Here is a 20,077-nt window from a genome sequence, read left to right on the forward strand (position 1 = left end):
CAAAGCGACTCAGGCTACGAGGGACGCCGTAGTGAAGGACAATACGCGGGAATAATGAATCGGTCGGCCTAATATTTAAAGCTTCCAGTGCAGTGATTAGGCATGCTTGATGTTGGATGTGGGCAGATACACATTCGAATTTGGATATTACAAGTGATCAATAAGCGAGACATTTAGATGTGGTGGAGCAAACTGAACGAGCGCTTTAAAAAGTCTAGTGCTCGGTTCAACAATGATATAATCCGGCCATTATAAATAGAAGAAAGAGTGACCCCTAGATTTTTACATAATTTTACTTAATAAACTAGTGTATTAAAGTAGAATAACGAAATTGGGTAGGGATTCTGACGGCCTGTGAAGGACATGAGTAGGATTGAGGGAAATGAGGCATTCATTGCACAAATTTAGTATGCTCTTAAGATTTTAAGAGCGTGACGATCATGATAGTTATTACCTGTGCGATAAATGAAACAATCATCAGGGAATGTTCGAGTTCTCCAGGAATCATGCAATGGTAAATCACTAATATATAACAGAAATAGGAGGGCACCAAGGACAAACCTTTACGGAACGCCTTACGTAAGCTGGAGAGATTTAGACAAGTGCCCTTTAACACAGTTAACGCAGACGGCTTGAAAACGATTATTTCAGAATTCTTCAATATATTTAATAACATTCGTATGTAGGTCCAGCTCAGCACGTTTTAACAGTAGACGGCGGCGAAGAACCATATCAAAAGCTTTCTTCAAGAAATATGGGGGTGATCTGCGTCTCACACTCAAGGTTACGGTGCAGGTCGTCAAGGAAGTGCGCTAGTTGTGTTTAGCAACAGAGGCCCATACAAAACCCGTGTTTCGAATAATGACATAATTCACTTGAGTCAAAGATGGTTTATAATTTGTGAGTAAACTTCGTGTTCCATCATTTTACAGGGCATGCTGTTTGATGTAATATGGAGGTAATTCGACGGTGAGTCTCTGTTACATGATCTGTTCACTGGAGCCACCCTTCGCGTTTTCCAATCATCTTGAATAATTCCTGACCTGAGTTACTCAGCAGTATTGATTTAATGAAGTCTATTCTAGCTGACGGTGAAAGTTTCACATTTTTCATTATCGATGAAATACCCTCTTCGAAAAAAAGTGAAATGAGACATGAAGGCTTCAAACTTAACGGATGATAACTGTGGAGGCGTGTCAATTTCAGTGCTGAAAACATATACCAAGGCATCGTTAAATATTTATGCACAATCCTGATTAATATCCACCTCATATAAGTAGTGTGCAAGTGTAATATAGCGAGAGTGTTTAAGGTTGAAAACTCGCCAAAACGGCTTATGATTGTTGTTTATAGGCTCGATAAGTCATCTTTATAAAATTTGTATTCGGTGCTACGTACGGAACGTATGTATAATTTTTCGGGTTCGAAGTATTGTTTCCAAGCAGCAGGCATATAGTTGCGTTTCGCTGCGCGAAAGAAGCGTTTTGTTTTGTTTTCTATGCGTTTTAGGTGCCGTGTAAACCATGATTTATCGTGACTAAGTCGAAAAGTAATCCGCGGGACAAACATATTAGTGAGATGATTCAATCTGTTCTTAGTTGCCCTTATCGCAGAGATGAACCCCAGGTGGTCAAACTTTCCGGAGCGGCTTCGGGACGTTAAACCCCATAAACCAAACAAATCAGACGTATTGTTTTGCCGGATGTCTATTTTTGTGCATAGGTAACTGAGAATAGGCCATGTATGACTTTATAATCACTGCTTTCAGGAAGGTGACCTGCCAATGATAGGTTCTCAGGGCTGTTGATTAGCATTAAGTGGTTTAGTATTAGTTACTACCTTTGTTATTATTAGGACTGTTAATTAGTATTAGTATTAAGTTTGGGGGTCCTCTTGTAACACGAGCTTAATTGATAGACTAATTGTTTGAAATCTGGTGGCGACGAAGTTCTTCGCCCGTGAATTACAAGTTGTTGTGGAATTAGCTAAGCTGTGACAAACAATGTCTGTGTAGTTGAAATCAGCATTAAGAAGAATACAGGCATTTGGGTAGGTGTCAGTAAGTTCATCATTAATGTTGTGCAGGTGACCGGAGAGGTTTGCATCACTTTTCGAGGGTGTGTAGTAAACGCCAAGCAGTACTGTTGAGGGGAGAATGCAACAGATGAGCCTGAATAAACCGATACCAGATTACCAGATCGATACCAGAATAAATCGATACCAGACGACGATCAGTGCCGCGGGTGAGAGCGCTTTTGCGTGGACAGCTGAGAACAGGCAAGGGAACTGACAACGGGTGATTCTCGCGGCTGGTACCCATCGGATGGATTTGTGCTATTTAGAAGATTATTGTGAGCGGCAGGGCTGCGCGATGAAGCACTCGCGCTAGGCGAACTGCGAACAGACGACGGATGATTTTGCTCGGTGTTGGTGCTCATCGGATCAGAGCTTACTTCTTATATTCGTCATGCAAATTTTTTTGAAGACAGTGATCGCATGTGGAAGGCTGGCGCATATGTACTAGTCATTTGTAAACTTTTTATATGTGCTTCCCCATTGGAACAGAATTTGGAAATATTATGTCAGTTAGGTCGTTCTTGTGTCTTCCCTGAACTGTAGGCGTCCATGCTTCCTCTCCTCCAGGGCACTGAACTGTTGGGGATGCAACTGCACACTTATTTGGGATTTCAAGCTTTTTGCTGTATGCCTCGCTTATGCGGCCCGCTTTCAGGTCGTTCGCATTTGGTGATGGTTTGTTATTCATTTTCACTTTCTCTTATTTATTCTTGGTTGACTGCCGGCAGCAGTTCTCCGCGCTCGGAACTGTTCCCAGGCACGGAACCCTACCCACGGACCTCCCTGCACCTCACTCACCAGTGTTCTTCGGTATTTTTTTTTTGCTCTTGCCCCTACTTGCATTACCACTCGACAAATGTTTTGCTGTTTTTATTTGTGTGCAATTTGTTAAATGCACTACTAATTTTCGTATCATGATCAGTTGTGACGTGAGATATCGGGCTCCTTGGTATTGAATGCATGTGTTTTGCATTCTCTCTTCTCATTTATGCAAGGTAAACTGGTCGACTGGGTGCTACGTTCAATTTAAGAATACATTAGACGCTGGTGCAAGGCACCCTAATAGTAATTAACTAAAGCCTGCGCATGCTATATTCGAATAGTTGGGCTCTTTTCATCATGCATAAAAATAAAGCGGTATTCCAGCCAGCTCATCTTTCAATGTGGTTATGACAGTCATGTAAATGTACTCAAAGAATGTGTATGGGTGTTTCACATACAATCTCCTTATTTATTTTGTCATGGGCCACCTCATTGCTTTTTGTGTTCTTATATTAATACCTTATTTTAGTTTCTGAAGCAGTCGACAGTTTGTTTTGTCGTCATTCATGACATTGTCACTGGCACTGACAGCTGTTGGTCGGAACGTATTTATCTGCAGTTGCCAGCTGCCAGCATCTGCTGGGCCATGCGTGCTTCCTGCCTTCAGCTGTGCCATCCCTCCAAGCCATTCATGGTAATTATCTTTTTCAGTTACGCATACCTTACCTGCCTGTTTTGAAAAATATTTTCAACATAGGCTCACTGCTGTGTTTAAAAATGCATGCAGAACTCTACATGCACTTTACAGCAGTACCTCAGCTTATTACATGAACTGCAAATTTTTACGAAATATAGCCGCTCATGTAGCTTTTGACACTGCGCTGTTATTATAAAATTGAGCCTGCTTCAGGTGCAGTGACTATTCCACACCTGTTGCCTTTTATGCATGTGTGTCCTTTAAAAGGAACAAAATGTTCGTTTATCTTTTAAAAACGTTGTGCTGTACAATAATACTCTAATGGTATTTCTTGCTTGTACACTGAAATGTCAGTCAGTAAAGTAACATTGTATGATGACACCAAATCTTGCGTGGCATAGCATCCTTGCAGCGTACTTGGCAAGCTCCTGTCAGCGCAGATGTATTGCTGGTTTATTGCTGTGGCATGTGGTTATACTGTACAGTTTGTACCTCTACGTTCTTGAAAGTATCCTTGAAAAATTTTAAATTGGTTTTTGAGGCAAGGAAGTGACAGAGTAACTCTCTCGCATCTTGATAAGCACCTGAACCATGATGCAAGGGAAGAGATAAAGGAGGGAGTTAAAGAACAAAAGAGGTGCCGTAGCAGAGGGCTGCAGAATAATTTCGGCCACCTGGGGATCTTTATCCTGCACTGACATCAAACAGCATGCAGTTTAGCCTGTGTTCACTTGGGCCCGCATAAAAAAAAACGAGCAGACCTTCTTAGAACTAACATTTCATTGCACCAGCTACTTTGTAGTTTTGACTGCAGTGACCTGAAATCAACGGTTGTTTACTTTGCACAACCCACATACCCTGAACAACATGTGATGAGGCTAGACGAGGTGACCCTCTCTGCATAGCAGCGGGTTGGTTCAGGAAATGCGAAGACTCATGGAGAACCGCTCAGTTATATTTGATTTCATGTTATTGTAGTATTAGTGGTGAGTTGTAGTATAAGTGATGAATTCTTGCAAATGATTGAGGACATTAATACTCACTGTGAAAATGAGAGCTAAATCAATACTTAATAATCAGGAAAGAGGCCATTTTATGAAATGCAGTAAGGTACTGGAAGTCGAAACAGAATACACCTCGGCCAGGTCATGCACAGATATAGAACATTTGAAAGAAATGGTTGGGAGAATAAGAAAGGGGTGTATTGCCTTAGGCATGCACTCAGAAGTTACGAGCAGCACCTTGCAGTATGCTCAAAAAGAAATTTTAAGCTGCTTTGCCTTTGCTAAGCTGTCGGGAAAAGTGGGGTACTTTATAAAAGGCTTAAAATTGAGAACAGTGCGGTGAACCACTCAGGAAAATCATAGGGTTAATGATAAGAGATTGGGAGATAACTGAGTTGGTTGGAAATAAATGCGAATTAAAATTTGAGCGGGAATCATAAATGGACATAGGCAGGACATACATTTTTTAAAGAAGCTGGCTATCCTTTTGGATACTGGAGTGGTTACTCACAGCAGGAAATTGTGCTCTTCTTGGTTTCATTTTATGGACAGATACTTTGTGTCTTACATCTCTTGGCCTGCCATAGGCAGCATATGCTCATAATAAATTTTCATCTGTCTAATTATGTGGCATAGGGAGAATTGAACTATATAACCTCATCAATGCACACCCTTTCTGAAGTGAACTTTGTCAGCCCCGTCAGTCACCACACTGATGCATGTCACCCCAAATGGGAGCCGTCATGGTGGCTGAGTGGTTATTGTGCTTGGCTGCTGACCCGGAAGAGGCAGGTTCGATTCCAGCCAGTTTTGATTCCAGCTTTACTAGTCTCATTTCAATGGAGACGAAATGCTAGAGGCCCAGGTACCGTGTGATGTCAGCACACCTAAAGAATTTTCCAGTCCTCTACAATAGTGCCCTGTATAGCCTGCGCCGCTTTGTGGCATTAAACCCTTTAAAACCAAGTAAAGTAATGGATACATCATTTCCAAAAATTGTTTAAATTTATTATTTTCTAAACGTTAACAATTTTCTGCACCTGTTTTCCTTCGTCTTTCCCTCTTATTTCCTTCCTCATGCTGAGTAACAGGTCAGTGATTTTAAGTGCCAGCTAAATATTTTGTTCATTTCATTAGCAAAGTTTCTCTGTCTCTCTCTATTGCTTTGCTTTTTGTATCTGCAGTATAGTATTATGCACAAATATGTCAAGATTAGATCCAAGAGATATGGCCTAGATTTTAAGTTCTATACTCAACCACACATTACTTATTACGCTATCGAGGCTTTTTTTTTGGCATGTGCTACCTGGTACAGAACTGATGTGGCCTACAGCGGTAAATATCGTTTGAATGTGCATAAATTGAATAGGAAGGCAAATTTCCCATTTGACTATGTAAATAGATTGGGCAATCATCATGTGCTCACAAAGCTCATAAACTTTTCTGTTTCCAAAACTTTCTGTAAAAGGCACTGACTCACTGAAATACACTACAGTTACTTTTGCCTAATCCTGATATTATTTACTGAAGATTGGTTTGAGGGAAAGTCCACTGAGCTCGAATGAGTGCACGGCAGCTTGTCTTTGTCCAAAGTATTTGGAGAATAATGAATTTTGTTACCAGGCAGAGATAAAGCAAGGATGGCAGTGTTTTGTAATGTCCACAGGGCATTCTTCCAAAGCCCAGTATGCATGTAATTCCTTCATTTTGTGCAACATAAAATGTCTTCCCTTTACACTCATGGATGAAACAAAAAGCTGAATACTTCACCACTCAAAAAATGAAGGCCATTGTGCTGCTCTACAAAATATCAGGCTGCAGCGGTTGTGAGGCAAATTCACCAGGTTGTCATCATCATCAGTCTAACACCCAATGCAGGGCAGAGGCCTCTCCCATGTCTCTCCAATTAACCCTGTCCTTCGCCAGTTGTGGCCACCGTATCCCCACAAACTTCTTAATCTCATCCGCCCGCCTAACTTTCTGCTGCCCCCTGCTACGCTTGCCTTCCCTTGGAATCCACTCTATCACTCTTAAGGACCACTGGTTATCTTGCCTTTGCATTACATCTCCTGCACAAGCCCATTTCTTCCTCTTCATTTCGGCTACGATATCAATAACCCACGTTTTTTTCACACCTGTTTGTCAGGCTCCACGTTTTTTTCTCACCTATTCGTCAAGCTGCAAGCCACTTGCACGCTCTACAAACCTATTTAAAGTACATTATCCAGCATTGTTGGCATGGAGTGTGTAGTGCTAAAACAAAAAATAATACAATAGCTGATGATCTGCTAGAGCAACAGAATTCCAAGAGTTTCAGAAGGGCAGTGGGAGAACTAGCAAGGCGGGATAGTGAAATTCGACAAGCAGCGGACAGGGATCCTGCAACTTGTAGAGGACAGGCAAATTGGAGACTTGTGGGCTGTAGTCTTAAGTGCGCCTAGCTGGCCTTGTGATGCAGTGTATAGGGCCCTTTGTTTTTGAGTAAAACTGGTTTCTCCTGATTGTTGCATTCCAGAAAGATTCATCAAGATTGGGTTAAACCCAAGTTTCGCGTGCAAATGTGCCTGTAAGAAAGTGTAGATTGATAATGCATGAAGCTAAAGAACCACTGGAGAGTAGTGGATACGTCTCGTATTTCTTCGTAGCTATATTGTTTAAACAGTGCTGGCTATTTTAATTCCTTTTTAATGCTTATTGCTCGGCGAGTTGCATAAAATTTTAGGATAAATTGAAAACTGTAGGTAGGTTTAATTACAATAATTATACCCGTATTTATGAAGCTCTGTTCGAAGAGAGGTCCACATTTTGTGCGCATGCTTTGAATTTGATTATTTTCACACTGCAAAATGGAGGACAGGTCTGCTGTGAGAGTTTTTTTGCAATGAAGCGAGAGCAAGTGGTGCGGAATGCTTGTTACTGTGTAGCCCTGCCAATATTTCTAGAACCCCTGGGACCACTGAGCTTGTGAGTATCTATGACTCAAAAGCTCGGAGCTGAATGCCCGTTCCGAGGTTGTCTGTATTAACCGGTGCAAGGCCAAGGGCTCATAGCTAACAAGCATATGACACCATAGAACTAGATGCAGTCATGCTGGGACTGTGCAGTATGTCAGTGTTAACGAGGTCGTGATAAACGAGGTTTACTCTGCGAAGCTAGTGTGAAATAATAATTGTTCTTATGGAAAATATCGTTTTTTCTTAGTCATTGCAGCAATGCAAGCATATCAAATCTGATATCTCTCACTCATCCCTCTATGTTTCAGTTTCAAGGGACCAAGAGTTGCGTGGAAGTCGGGCAAGCCACAAAGTTGCATGCGGCTTGAGCCAGCAATCAGGAGCAGGCTGGGAATTTGCGAATTGCCAGTGGTATTCGCTCAGTCAAGCAGGCTTTACTGTAAGTACAGTGTTTTCGCCATAACATTTCTTTGAAAAGTACGCATTGAGCTTGAATAGGACAAGCTGTCGGTCTAGTTGGTGCTGATCCTTTGTGGCTGACAGAGCTTAGAAACACAGACTGGGGTCAGAAAGAAAAAATATGAGGGCACAGGTGCTGACTACAGATTTATTCCAGAATCACCGAAACACTGCATATATAACCAAAACACAGGCGCCACCAGGTGGCAATTTTATGCACTCGTGGCAACAATAAGTGATGTGGCCAATAGTGGGAAAACAACACAAACTAGAAACAGAAACCAAGACTATAGAGCAGGGAAGGATGAAACCATAACAAGGTTAAAGGAATAGTTTTAAGCAAGTCATTTTTAAGACCACCAGCACGTGAAACAGTGGAACGGTTTGACCAAAATTTTTAAGTACTGGTCTGATAACACGGAACTAAAACACTACACGCAAACACAGATCAAGGGCAGTGAAATAAAAGTAAAATGGCAAGAAAAAACATGCGGTGAAAAGAAAATGGTGATTGGGCAAGCAAACAAGAATTGGTCTACAAAGGTGAAGTGAGCTAAAAAACTGAAAGAATAAAAGGGGAATAAATGCACATGAGCAACAAAGGTGAAGCCAAGAATTAACATGGCTACAGGAGGAAGATGAGCTACTGTAAAAACGAGAGAGATAAAATATCAAAAGATGAAATTCAATGAGTATTAAAGATAAAAGCAGACAAACACGCGAAAATAGAGGAGTTGGCAGAAAAGTCAAGGCATGCAAGATGTTTTTAAAACCAGGGCTAGGTCAAACAGATCCTGAAGAAAGGCAATCTTTTTTTCCGAGGGTGTTCTTGCCCATTAATCCTCGAGCCTCAAAATCCCGGCGGCTCCCACCAGTTCGTCATGTCGGCTTATTATGGTGCTTTTTTAACACAATGGCACTTTTTCGAACATGGGTGGCATGGCTTTTTTCGGTCACAGTTTTGGCAATGGACTTGCAGATTTAGAAGGACGTGCTTGTAGGCCAGATGGTTGGAAATCGTTAGAAAAACAGCAAAACAGGATGGGACAAAGGCAGGCGAAACACAAGGCGGTACGACAACTGAACATTTATTGAAGAAATGAGTGCTCATATGGATCAGTTGCGCATGTAATCTGCAAACAATCATTGAAAAAACAACCTAGGGAGGGAAACAAATTCTAATTCTTTCTGAAAAATGGACACAGAAGGCATGCTAACCCACCTATCTGGCTTCGACCTCAGGATGGTAACAGCCTTGAGAATTTCTTTCCAACTGGCCCTTTATTCATCCAATAATAGTGTGCAGTTCAGTTTAGGTTAACAGTCTTTACAACTGGGACAGTGGACAGGCAGGCAAGGTCGTCCGGGCCTACCCAAGGAATGCTAATACTCTTGCAAGGGATTGTTTCACCATCTACCAATTTGGCCGGTATAAAATCGACCACAGCTGAGAGGAATCGTGTACACCACCCCCGTTGCACATGGCATGAGGCATTCAAAAAGTACCGCCAACGGGCATGTACGAGATTCCCCTCAGCTGTGTCCAGTTTTATATCTTCCAAAGTGGTAGATGTTTACACATTTGTTTGCAAGAGTATGCGTGTTCCTTGAGTAGACCCGGAGGCATTTGAAGACACAAAACTACGCAGGAAACAGTCTACGCTCGTCCTGTCTGCTTCTTTTCTTTGTCCTGTTTCCTGCGTAGTTTTGTGTCTTCAGTATGTCTTACCAACTAGCCTCTCATCACACACTTCTAGAATTCATTTCTTCTACATGGGGCTCTGTTTTATGTCAACGTTCTTTCGAAGAGCAATGCGCTTTGTGCACCACGTTCATCGCTGCTACGACGAACGAAGCAAGGGTCTTGGGCTTCTGCCTAAGGAAGAACGTCTGTCCACCCGGTGTTTCAAGTCTTTTCGGGTTTCTGGGCTGCTCAGAAGGTCATTGGAAGTGGATGGCGAAGATTCTAAGAAGCGAATATTGGAGGCATGTTCGCCTGTTGATGGACTGGCTACAACTTGTGTGCTTCAGTTGGAAGGGTACGGGACCTGCTGGCTTCAGGCTACTGATGGACTACAAGAGGCTGGCTGAGGCAAGCACCGAATTCCTTTGGAACAAAACTAGGCTGAGCCTACCTACAGCGCCCAAAAAGCAGGTTGGTGTGGTTCCTGTTGTTGCTCTTGGAGGGGCTGTGATCACACCCGAAGTAGAAAAGGTTCTGAGTAGGGGTCCGAAGTTTTGCCTTGAAGTGCCGCTCAAGAAGCACGAGCTTCTCGCTTCGGCTCACAAGATAGCAGAGAAGGTGCAGGGTGAAGAGAAAGGACACTGTTTATTGGAAGGCATTGACTCTGTGCGGAATGGTTACGAAGAGAAAAAGGACGGCACTTCCCTGTTGAGGAGAGTAGCCGGTTGCCTTAATGACTCCGGACTTGCTTTAATGAAGGCTGATAAGGAAGGCGGCTTTGTGGTCTTGCCTGAGAAGCTATTTGGTGAGAAGGCCTCTTTAGCTTTAAGGAAAAACTTCCGTCCTTCGACTCAAAAGCCAAACGAAGCCAAGGCCAAGGCGGTAGCCCTTCTCAAGAACTTGAAACTTGAACGCCTGAAGAATGAAGTCGACAAGAACAAGGTCCATGTTCTCACGGTATTCTTCAGTGCAAAGAGCCACAAACCGGAGTGTCCTTTCCGAGCCATCGTGACGGAAAGAGGTACTTGGCAAGTAATTGTCAGCAGGTACCTGCAACGACACCTAAAGAGCCTGACACCTGAAGATCCGTACAAGATCAGTAGCTCTGATAGCTTGGTGAAAATGTTTAGTGAGAACTCGTCAAGTATCAACTCAGGTTTCTCAATAGACATTGAAGCGGGTTCGATCCCGGCCGCGGCGGCTAGAATTTCTTTGGAGGAGAAATTCTAGAGGCCCGTGTACTGTGCGATGTCAGTGCACGTTAAAGAACCCCAGGTGGTCGAAATTTCCGGAGCCCTCCACTACGGCGTCTCTCATAACCTTAGTCGCTTTGGGACGTTAAACCCCATAAACCAACCATAAACCAACCAAGAACTGTTCTATTCATTGCCCCACGACAAGTTGTTCCTGGCGGTCCGCGACTGCATCGAACGTTCGGGAGTTGTGTCCTTCCAGAATACTTGCGGCATTTCAATCGATGGTTTTCTTGAATTGCTGAAACTCTATCTTTCCTCTACCATTGTAACTTTTAAGGACAAGTTTTATGTACAACGGCGAGGTATCTGCATAGGTTCGAGCGTGGCGCCTATTTTAACTGAGATATTTTTAGCTCAAATTGACACTGAACTTTCGTGCGTTCTCACTGATGACCGGATCACGCATGTGGTCAGATACGTTGACGATTTCCTAATCCTTTTGAATATTAACCCTGACGATAGCCTACAAATGATTGTGAATGAAATTTTAGCGACCTTCAAATCTACAGCCACTAATCTGAATTTTACTTTTGAGCTCCCGGAAAGCTCTTCTTTACAGTTTTTAGACTTAAAATTGTTTTTTCATACAGGGGGCCATCTATGCTGGGCCTATTTACCAAGATCTAAGAAGGCTCTTCTACCTTATGATTCCTGCCACTCAAAGCTCGTAAAAAGGGGAATCGCAACCTCATGTTTAAGATCTTCGCTTGTCAAGTCATGCCCACACATGTGAAACGTAGTTTTTCCAGTCAAGTAGACCGGCTTTACTCTGCGGGTTTTCCTCCTTCTCTTCTGAAAGCTGTTGCAGAATCTTTGCTGAAAACCCTACGGTTGAAGCAAAACCAGCAAGAACTCACTGAAAGTGAGAGGAAGAAGTTTGAAGTCCTTCCTTATGTGCACAAGACTTCGCACGGTTTGAAGAAGGTGGGAGGGAAATTTGGTGCTAACGTGTTCTTTTCCACCCCATGTAAACTGTCTCGTTTATGCCGATTAACTAACAATAACCTGCAAAAGAAAGTAGGGTGCGGAGTCAACCACAGACCTAAGTTTGTAGCCTGTAAGATGGGAGTTATCTACGAGATCCCATTCAGCTGTGGTTCCGTATATGTAGGGCAGACGGGGCGCTGCATTAATAAACGCCTTCAGGAGCATAATAACTCTTTGAGCCAGCACGGTGGGCAGCATTTAGCAAGGCACTGCCAGTCTTGTAAGATCAATGACAAGAAGAAACAAGTATTTTGTACGCCGCTTTTCAAGCAAACGAAGATTATAGGCTGCGCGAAGGACAAGAAGGCACGCGAAATCTTTGAAGCCTGGCAAATTGCTAGATACGGTGCGGAAAAATGTGTTAGCGAGGCACCAATTCACTTGTATAAGAAGGAACTTGACTTTTTAGGTTGATAAGATTGTGTACTTTTGCTTTGGGCGTTAAGTTTGGTTGCGCATGCGTTGCTCTTGAAGGAAGGTTGTTTTCGACCAATAAATCAGTTGTTAGTCTACGCTCGTCCTGTCTGCTTCTTTTCTGTGTCCTGTTTCCTGCGTAGTTTTGTGTCTTCAGTATGTCTTACCAACTAGCCTCTCATCACACACTTCTAGACTGTTAACAGCACTTATGGACCACATTAGCAGACTGTTCTGAGACCGCACGCAGCCAGGCTTTTCAGCGTGGAAGAGGCGGCTTTAGACAAGGCAGGCGAGCGCTCTGTTCCTGCACGTTAAGTAGATGTCGGATGAATCTCGAAAAAATAGGAACGACGCGCCAGGAATATGACTACTACAACCCTTCGGAGATGTGCAGCGCACAGTATACGGCCATGCCAGCGACATGTCTTTCTGTTCAAACTTTCTCTAAAACCGCTGTCACTATGCAGAAGCAGGTAGCAGTATCTGTACTAAGAATTCGTATCTTAAAGGAAAAAAGAAAGCGCAATGTCCACCTTTGGCACGATTTCTGCAGTGATGTGCGTTCTGCCGGCTGACAGTACACCGCTTGCTTGGTGTTGTAGGCCTAACATGTGCTTTACTCAAGGTGTAGCGAGAAGCGCTTTTGAACTAGCCACCAGCGATCACAGAAATGTCTACTCTTTTTACCGCCTCTACAATAACTTTATGGTGGTATGAACGTGCAGTTTATTCCCGCAACGTCTTCGTAAGTGAAGCGCGCGGAAAAACGGGCCAGGCGGACCGCCTCGCACTGATAGATGCGGGTTGCATGCACGGACTCATTCTGAGCCGTCGGCAGAACCGTCATTACAGGCCATGGTACACTTGGGCACACGTTGCATGCACGTCTGCATCTTGATTTCTATCTGGAAACAGCTTGGTTGACGTCACTTCTGTCAATAAAATGCTCTGCATGCCAATGTCTCTCCCAATCCGGACGGTTTCCGCCAGCCATCGTATGAAGCGGCGTGTGCATATTCTTCAGTTGTATAATTGAGGCTTTAATGCATTATTCCTATGGGTTTACGTCGGGCCCGTGCCAATTTGATGTTAAATGTGGATCGTTGCATGAAAGGGGAATGCATAATCAAGATTCCACTGTATGACTTTTGTAACATTTGCATGCATTTGTTGTGTATGCATACTATATATATCACTGTTCTTTTTCTTCACCTAGGACAGTCTGAACAAGAGAGACCTGCTGAAGAAAAATTCTGTATATATGTAAATGAATAGTCGATTTGCTCCAAATGAGGTGTTTTTATACCTGGCTGTACTGCAGGAATGCATCGCATGTTCAGAGTCAGACTGCTGCTCTGTAGCTGCATATTAATTGACAAATAAAGCGTACTTGGTAATGACTACAGGAATACAACACACTACACAAATGCACTACAGAAGGCAGACTACAGAGATACGACACTACAGAATTACGTCACTACAGAAGACAGGCTACAGAAATACTACACTACAGAAAGACTACAGAAATACTACACTACAGAAGACAGACTACAGAAGTACGACACTACAGACTACAGAGGACAGACTACAGAAATACTACATGCCCAAAATACGACAGACTACAGAAGTTTTCTGTCGTAAATTCCTGTAGTGCGTTTTGACTGGGAAAGTGAAGTTCCGGAGTTCTCATCGACGGGATGGCCTCATCCGTGGAAAGTGTGATCATCTTAGATTGCAGGTCGATGATCGCTTGATTGTCATTAAAGAAATACATGCCCAAGATCACTTCGCGGGAACACTGCCGTAGCACTACGAAGGTCGCGGGATAGGAATTTCCCTTGAGAGCCACTCGCATGGTGCATCGCCCTGATAGCGTAATGAGGTGGCCCCCTGCGGTGCAAATTTGTGGGCCGTCCCAAGCGGTCGTTACTTTCTTCAGCTGCGCAGCGAATGGTCCATTCATCTCCGAATAATCGGCTCCTGTGTCGATTAGAGCGGTGACTTTCCGGCCGTCGATAACCACTGCTAAGTCAGATGTCCAGGCTCAGAAGTTGCACGTCGTCCTCGGCGTCGGGTTACGGCTTCGTCGCGCATGTGAATCGTGGGTGGAGCGTGTGGTCGGAGTTTTTCTTGACGGCGGCGTAGTTTTGAAGGCGGTTCGCGTCGTGGTCGAGGTTGTTGTATGCGTCGTCGGCGTAGTGAGTGCGGTGTCTTCATACGGCGTATCGCTGGAGGATCTTCGTCGTTTCATGGGCAAGCAACCTTACTCCACAGGTTGATTTGTTTAGTTTCCCCTACCGGGGCGAGGGGACCTTCCCCGGACACCCGCGGCGCAGCTGCCGCCCGGTGATGCAAAACGTGTGGTGGACGGCTACAGGGAGCGGACAAGGCAGCTTCAAGACACGTACTCCCCTCTGCGCAGGTAGTCGTCGATTTCCCGTGGTCGCTGGCCAGGGAGCGGTCGATGGGCGTAGATGCCGAAACCTCGCAGCCCGATGCGTCTGTACGGGCAGTGGCGAAGTATGTGCCCGGCGTGGCCACAATGGAAACACAGTGGGCGGTTGTCGGGAGTCCGCCACTCGTCGCATTTCCTAAAGCTGTTGCGTCGCTCGTAATGAAGGCGTGAGGGAGCTTGGGGCGGTCGTTCTTGTGGAGCTGGTGCGCGTCGAAGACGGCTTGGGGGGGACTCGTCGAGGCGGAGGATTGCGTAGTCCTGCATCGTACGTCATGGCTGTAGCTTCGTTTGGTGTCGTTGGTGACGGGGAGCCAAGTGCATGATGCACTTCCGCGCCAATGATGCCCTTGAGAGACGCCACCTGAGTCTCCTGCGTCGGCTGTGATTGGGATGGCAGCAGTCGGCGAAGTTCATCGCGAACAATTTCGCGTATTAGATCTCGAAGGTTCTCCGCTTGCAGGGGTATCTTCTGGAGGGAGGGGCGGGGGGGGGGGGTCTTGCAGACAGCACTTCAAGTGGTCGGTTGTAGGGACGGGTCCAGGCGTGAAGAGTCTTTTCGATTTTTGAAGCTTCACCTACTAACTCGGTGAAGGTTGTTGGAGGATCCCGGATCAGGCCCGTGAAGAGTTGCTCCTTCACGCTACGCATCAGGAAGGAGAGCTTCTTTTCCTCAGTCATGTCAGGGCTGGCGCGCCCGAAAAGGTGTTTCATATCTTCCACATACGTAGTCACGGTCTCGTTTGGGCGTTGAATTCTTGACTACAGGAGGAATTCGGCTCTTCCCTTACGTACGACGCTAGTGAACTGCCCAGTAGCTGCTTCTTGAAGGTCGCCCAGATCGTGAGGGAAGACTCGTGGTTTTCAAACCACGTTCTGGCAGTGCCATCCATTGCAAAATAAATGTTTCGAAGCTTAGCGCTGTCGTCCCAGGCTTTCAGCGCTGCCACATGGTCGTACATGTCCAGCCAGTCCTCTACATCTTCGTGTGGTTCTCCACGGAAAGTCGGTGGCTCACGGGGCTGGCGAAGCACGACGGACGTTGACTATTCACCAGGTTCCATCGTGAGAGGCATAGCTGGATAGGAGGTAAGCAACTCCACCAGATGTCAGGTAGTGGTGACAGCAGTCCGACGAACAAGAAAACAGCGAGAATGCCTTCCAAACGAAACTCTTTATTTGGGCTGACTTGCGCCCGCAAAGAACTGAATCACTCGGCGGCGTCGTAGCAACAAGCGTGCTCGGGGGTCGTCGAACCGAATCCCCGCCGCTGTCGGCCGTGCTCTTTTTAAAGCTGATAGCGAACATTTAAGATAAAGCTTGGAAAGTTACTAGAACATTCTGGGGCAAAGTAGAACCAGCTCCGCCTGGATGCGCTCAATCGTGATACATGTAGGCGCGTCTGGCGTCACAAAGGAAGCGATAAAGCGGCGTGTCGGCAGCCTTGAAGCATGAATAAGCAAACGCTGCAAAGATTAGCGGCAGTATTACGGGAGTGGTTATGAAGCGGATGGCGAGATCTAAGATTTTTTTCTTGAATAAGAGCCAGTTCGCGTTCACCGATCACTAGTCAAATCCATCGAATAAAGTGGGCACGTAAGAACCTAGATCATTACTGATTTGTTGAAATCGGCGCCTTCCTTCCGGCGGCTTCCTTCAAGGTACAAAGTATTTCTGTGTTTTGTTTCGATTGTTTTATAGGACATCAGCTGCATGATTACTCACCTCACTCGCCGTGTCTGTGGTCAAATCACCGGTGATGATCTTTCAACGCGTGTGAAAAGCACCTGGATTCACTTCCACATTTCCCGGCAACAGCAAAAGGCGACAGTTATTGAAGCATTCAGTCAACACGCTTAAAACTTCCGTGGACACTCCGTGGAAACTTCCGTGGATTGGCGATGATACATGTGTATTGTGTTAGCGTGACTAGCATATTTTTGTAAGGGAATGTTGAGAGAAAAATATAGCAGAGAATGGTCGCTTTACTGTGGCATGGAGGTTATTGGGGCATGCAGAGTAACACAGTTCTGGGTTTGTTGTTAGTACGTTGTCCAATCTACCTGCTGTAAATTCCGTATTTTAGGCCTTGTAACGATTTGGGTAAGGTTAAACAGCGAGCATACATTAGTTAATTCAATGCATAGTGTCGAAAATGAGGCCGGTCTCAGCTAGGACCAATAGATATGCCGGATAGCTGAAGTCGCCCAACAGAAAGATAGACGACGAAGGGTAACGCGTTACGATGATATTAATGACATCATGAAGCTCCGCAACAAATGTGGGAGATGCATTAGGCGGTCGATATCATGTGCCTACGATTATTCTATAGTAGCCTAGTTGAAGAGATACTCATATAATTTCTATCTTTGAGGTTATTCGAACAGAATATGACTATTTCTTTACTGACTGCTATCACTATGCCACCACCAGGCCGATATTTCCTGTCACGATACAAGTTGAAATGATTTGGTGAATCGAATATTACACAGCCACGTATGTATTCATGCAGACAAGTTTCATTCAGGAAGATCATGTCACTGCAACGCGCATTTAAGGCAGAGCAGAGCTCTGTACGTCTTTAGATGACACTTCGGATATCTGTAAATAAAAGTGATGTTTTAGCGCCGCTTAGATAACGGCTACTAATCCTTGGCAACCGCTGGATTTACCAGGACTAGATGCAGCATGGGGAGACAAAGGCACGTGTTGCGTTTTCGGCTTGGTGCTTTGTGGGGTAGTCTCGAATGTTTTATGGTTGATAGGGTCATACATGTAGGATCTGTCCTTCACGCCGAAGTTATTGCACTAACGCACCAGCGTTAAGGGGCTCGTGTCGCACAAAAGCCGGTGTCAGCGTTATTGCCATTATCGGTGTTGTAGGCGTTGTAACACGAGAACACAAACATTCATGTGCAAATACGGGGAATCGAGCCCGGGTCCCACAGATTACAAAGAGAGCACATGCAGAACACGCTAAAAAGGTTTTTTTTTTATTGCATGGAAGTACACTCACCCTGACAGGCTTCAATGCCGAATTAAGCGCTGCGAAGGCTCGTTGGCTCGTAATGAATAAGAGTGGACCTAGTGAATGCGTTGTGGTCTTTCACATCGTGAAGTGTCTTTGTGAACCAAATCTATTTGTTAAGATCTCTAGAATCGCTACAGAAGCGAACCACTAGATTCATTCGTTCATGTTATTCATATGATATCAGCATATCATATTTAAAAGCGAAATTGAGCCTAACAAACCTTGCCTGTCGTCGTCGTATCGCCAGTATGTGTTTATTTCATAAGGTTTTTACAGCTAATTGCGTATTCCACCCTAAATTAGCCCTCGAGCACGCATTTCACTCCGCCTTGGTCATCCCCTTGCAGTTTCCCGTCCACAGACTCATACCACAACGTTTGCTGCATCATTCTTTCCTCGCTCAGCCAAAGCCTGGAACGGCCTTCCACACGACGTCGCTGCAACCACCTGCCCATCCTCATTTTTGAATGTTATAACTGCCATATTTAACGAATAACATCTGCGTACATAAAGTTTGATTCTATCTGTACCCACACCTTATGTAATACCCCCTAACTGGGGTCTTTAAGGTAATAAAGTGAAGTGAAGTGAACTGGTTTCGTTTAGTTTAGGTTCATGGGAGTCTAAGGTCCCAAAGCAGCTCAAGCTAAGAGGGACGCCGTAGAGAAGGGCTCCAGAAATTTTTGCCCACCTAGGGGTTCTTTAACGTGCTCTGATGTCGCTTTGAACATGGGCGCCAAGAATTTCGCCTGCATAGAAATTCGAGTGCTACGGCCGGAACCGAACCAGCGGCTTCTCTTTGTTTACTGATGCGTACATAAGTAATTATGTGTATCTGAATGTTGAAAATGAACCCGATAACAATCGCGTTCTACTAATAAACATTTTAATTTACTGCCATCAGCTGTGGCAGTGGAGCACCATCAATGTTGTAGACATGAAAGTATATGTGAAAAGCTTGCGCTCAGGTAAGATTTTGGTTTTGGTTTTGGTTTCTGGAGGTGTACGTTCCAAAGCGACTGAAGCTATCATGGACGTGGTAGTAGAGGGATTCGGTAGTTTCGGCGGACTGAGGTTTTTTGACGTGCACTGACACCGAACAGGGGTTGTGGATTTGAATTTTCAGGACTGGCAGACGAAAGCTTTGAAGATGTCAACTGGTCAGAACGCGGAGCCCGGTGATAACACGAAGGCTTCGGCCCTGCGGGCGGCAGCGTGGGCGCAACAATTCGCGGCCTCTTTGTGCTTGAGATAGACAGGCTGCGCCCAGCGAACCTGTATGCGCAATATTTTGTGCGTGTGTCAACCATTTGAATATCAATGAACCCATACTGTCCCAGCACCTGTGCTGTACGCGTCTGTATGTTGTTGTGATCAACGCATGCGACGCCAACGCAGGCCTCCGTTACGGCCTCTCTTTCTGTTTTTTTCTCCTACACTCTCAACTTCATCCCTTCCCTCATGGCGTGGTTGATTCGCAATCGATGTGCGAGACAGTTACTGCGCATTTCCTTTCCTCCAAAATCACAGTCACAGCCGAGACGCACAAGGCCAATTAAGGGAGCAGAATCACTGAAGCCCGTTCACAATATCTTCGTTTGGCGGATGGGCTGTTTTGAGAGGCCTCCTGGTGACTCCGAGTGATTTCTCCAACGGGCAAGGCGTCGCGCCGAACGGACGAAGGTGTTCCGTGGACACCTAGCTGGCAGCGATGCAACACGCTGTCGCGTTCCACTCTTAAAGGCGAAGCTTAAGCGTCCTCCATTTTTTTTAGCTTGAAAGAGAAGGAGCCGGTTAGTTATTTAGGAGAGGCAATAATTTTTTTGCATGCTTGATGTGTGGCAAACTAGTAATCTTCTGTTACTTCAATGTCTTCTGCTTTGATATCCTTTTTACAGTTCAGATTTTTTTCCTCTGGTTTTAAGCTGGTGAACTTCGGAATCACCAAAGGCATTCAGAATTAAAACACTGGTCTAATCGATGAGCCCTATCAATGTCATTAATCCGCCGCGGTGGCTCAGTGGTTACGGCGCTCGGCTGCTGGCTCGAAAGACGCGGGTTCGATCCCGGCCGCGCCGGCTGAATTTTGATTGAGGCAAAATTATAGAGGCCCGTGCACTGTGCGATATCAGTGCATGTTAAAGAACCCCAGGTGGTCGAAATTTCCGGAGCCCTTAACTATGGCGTCCCTCATGGCTTGAGTCGCTTTGGGACGTTAAACCCTAAAAAACCAAAACCAAACCTATCAATGTCATTACGCCTGAGTTCAGGGTCAATGTACTTGGCAGGACATTTAGA

At 45.0% G+C, this 20,077-nt stretch overlaps 1 protein-coding gene across 1 annotated transcript; it reads left to right on the top strand.

Annotated features, from left to right (window-relative positions):
• Positions 1 to 9,711: 9,711 nt before the first annotated feature.
• On the top strand, positions 9,712 to 16,465 carry LOC149326987 (uncharacterized). The gene is made up of 3 exons (XM_089564748.1): positions 9,712 to 10,816; positions 11,009 to 11,468; positions 16,450 to 16,465. The coding sequence occupies exons 1-3, from the start codon at positions 9,907 to 9,909 to the stop codon at positions 16,463 to 16,465; spliced, it is 1,386 nt and encodes a 461-aa protein (XP_089420874.1). The 5' UTR covers positions 9,712 to 9,906.
• The last annotated feature ends 3,612 nt before the right edge of the window (positions 16,466 to 20,077 follow it).

The sequence above is a fragment of the Amblyomma mixtum genome, chromosome 10, assembly GCF_055824585.1.
Source record: "Amblyomma mixtum isolate Tamu chromosome 10, ASM5582458v1, whole genome shotgun sequence".
NCBI lineage: Eukaryota > Metazoa > Arthropoda > Arachnida > Ixodida > Ixodidae > Amblyomma > Amblyomma mixtum.

Coding starts and splice junctions, on each gene's coding strand:
- LOC149326987 (XM_089564748.1), top strand. CDS start 9,907: ATGGCGAAGATTCTAAGAAGCGAATATTGGAGGCATGTTCGCCTGTTG. Junction 10,817..11,008: donor CTCAATAGACATTGAAGCGG/GTTCGATCCCGG, acceptor AAACCAACCAAG/AACTGTTCTATTCATTGCCC.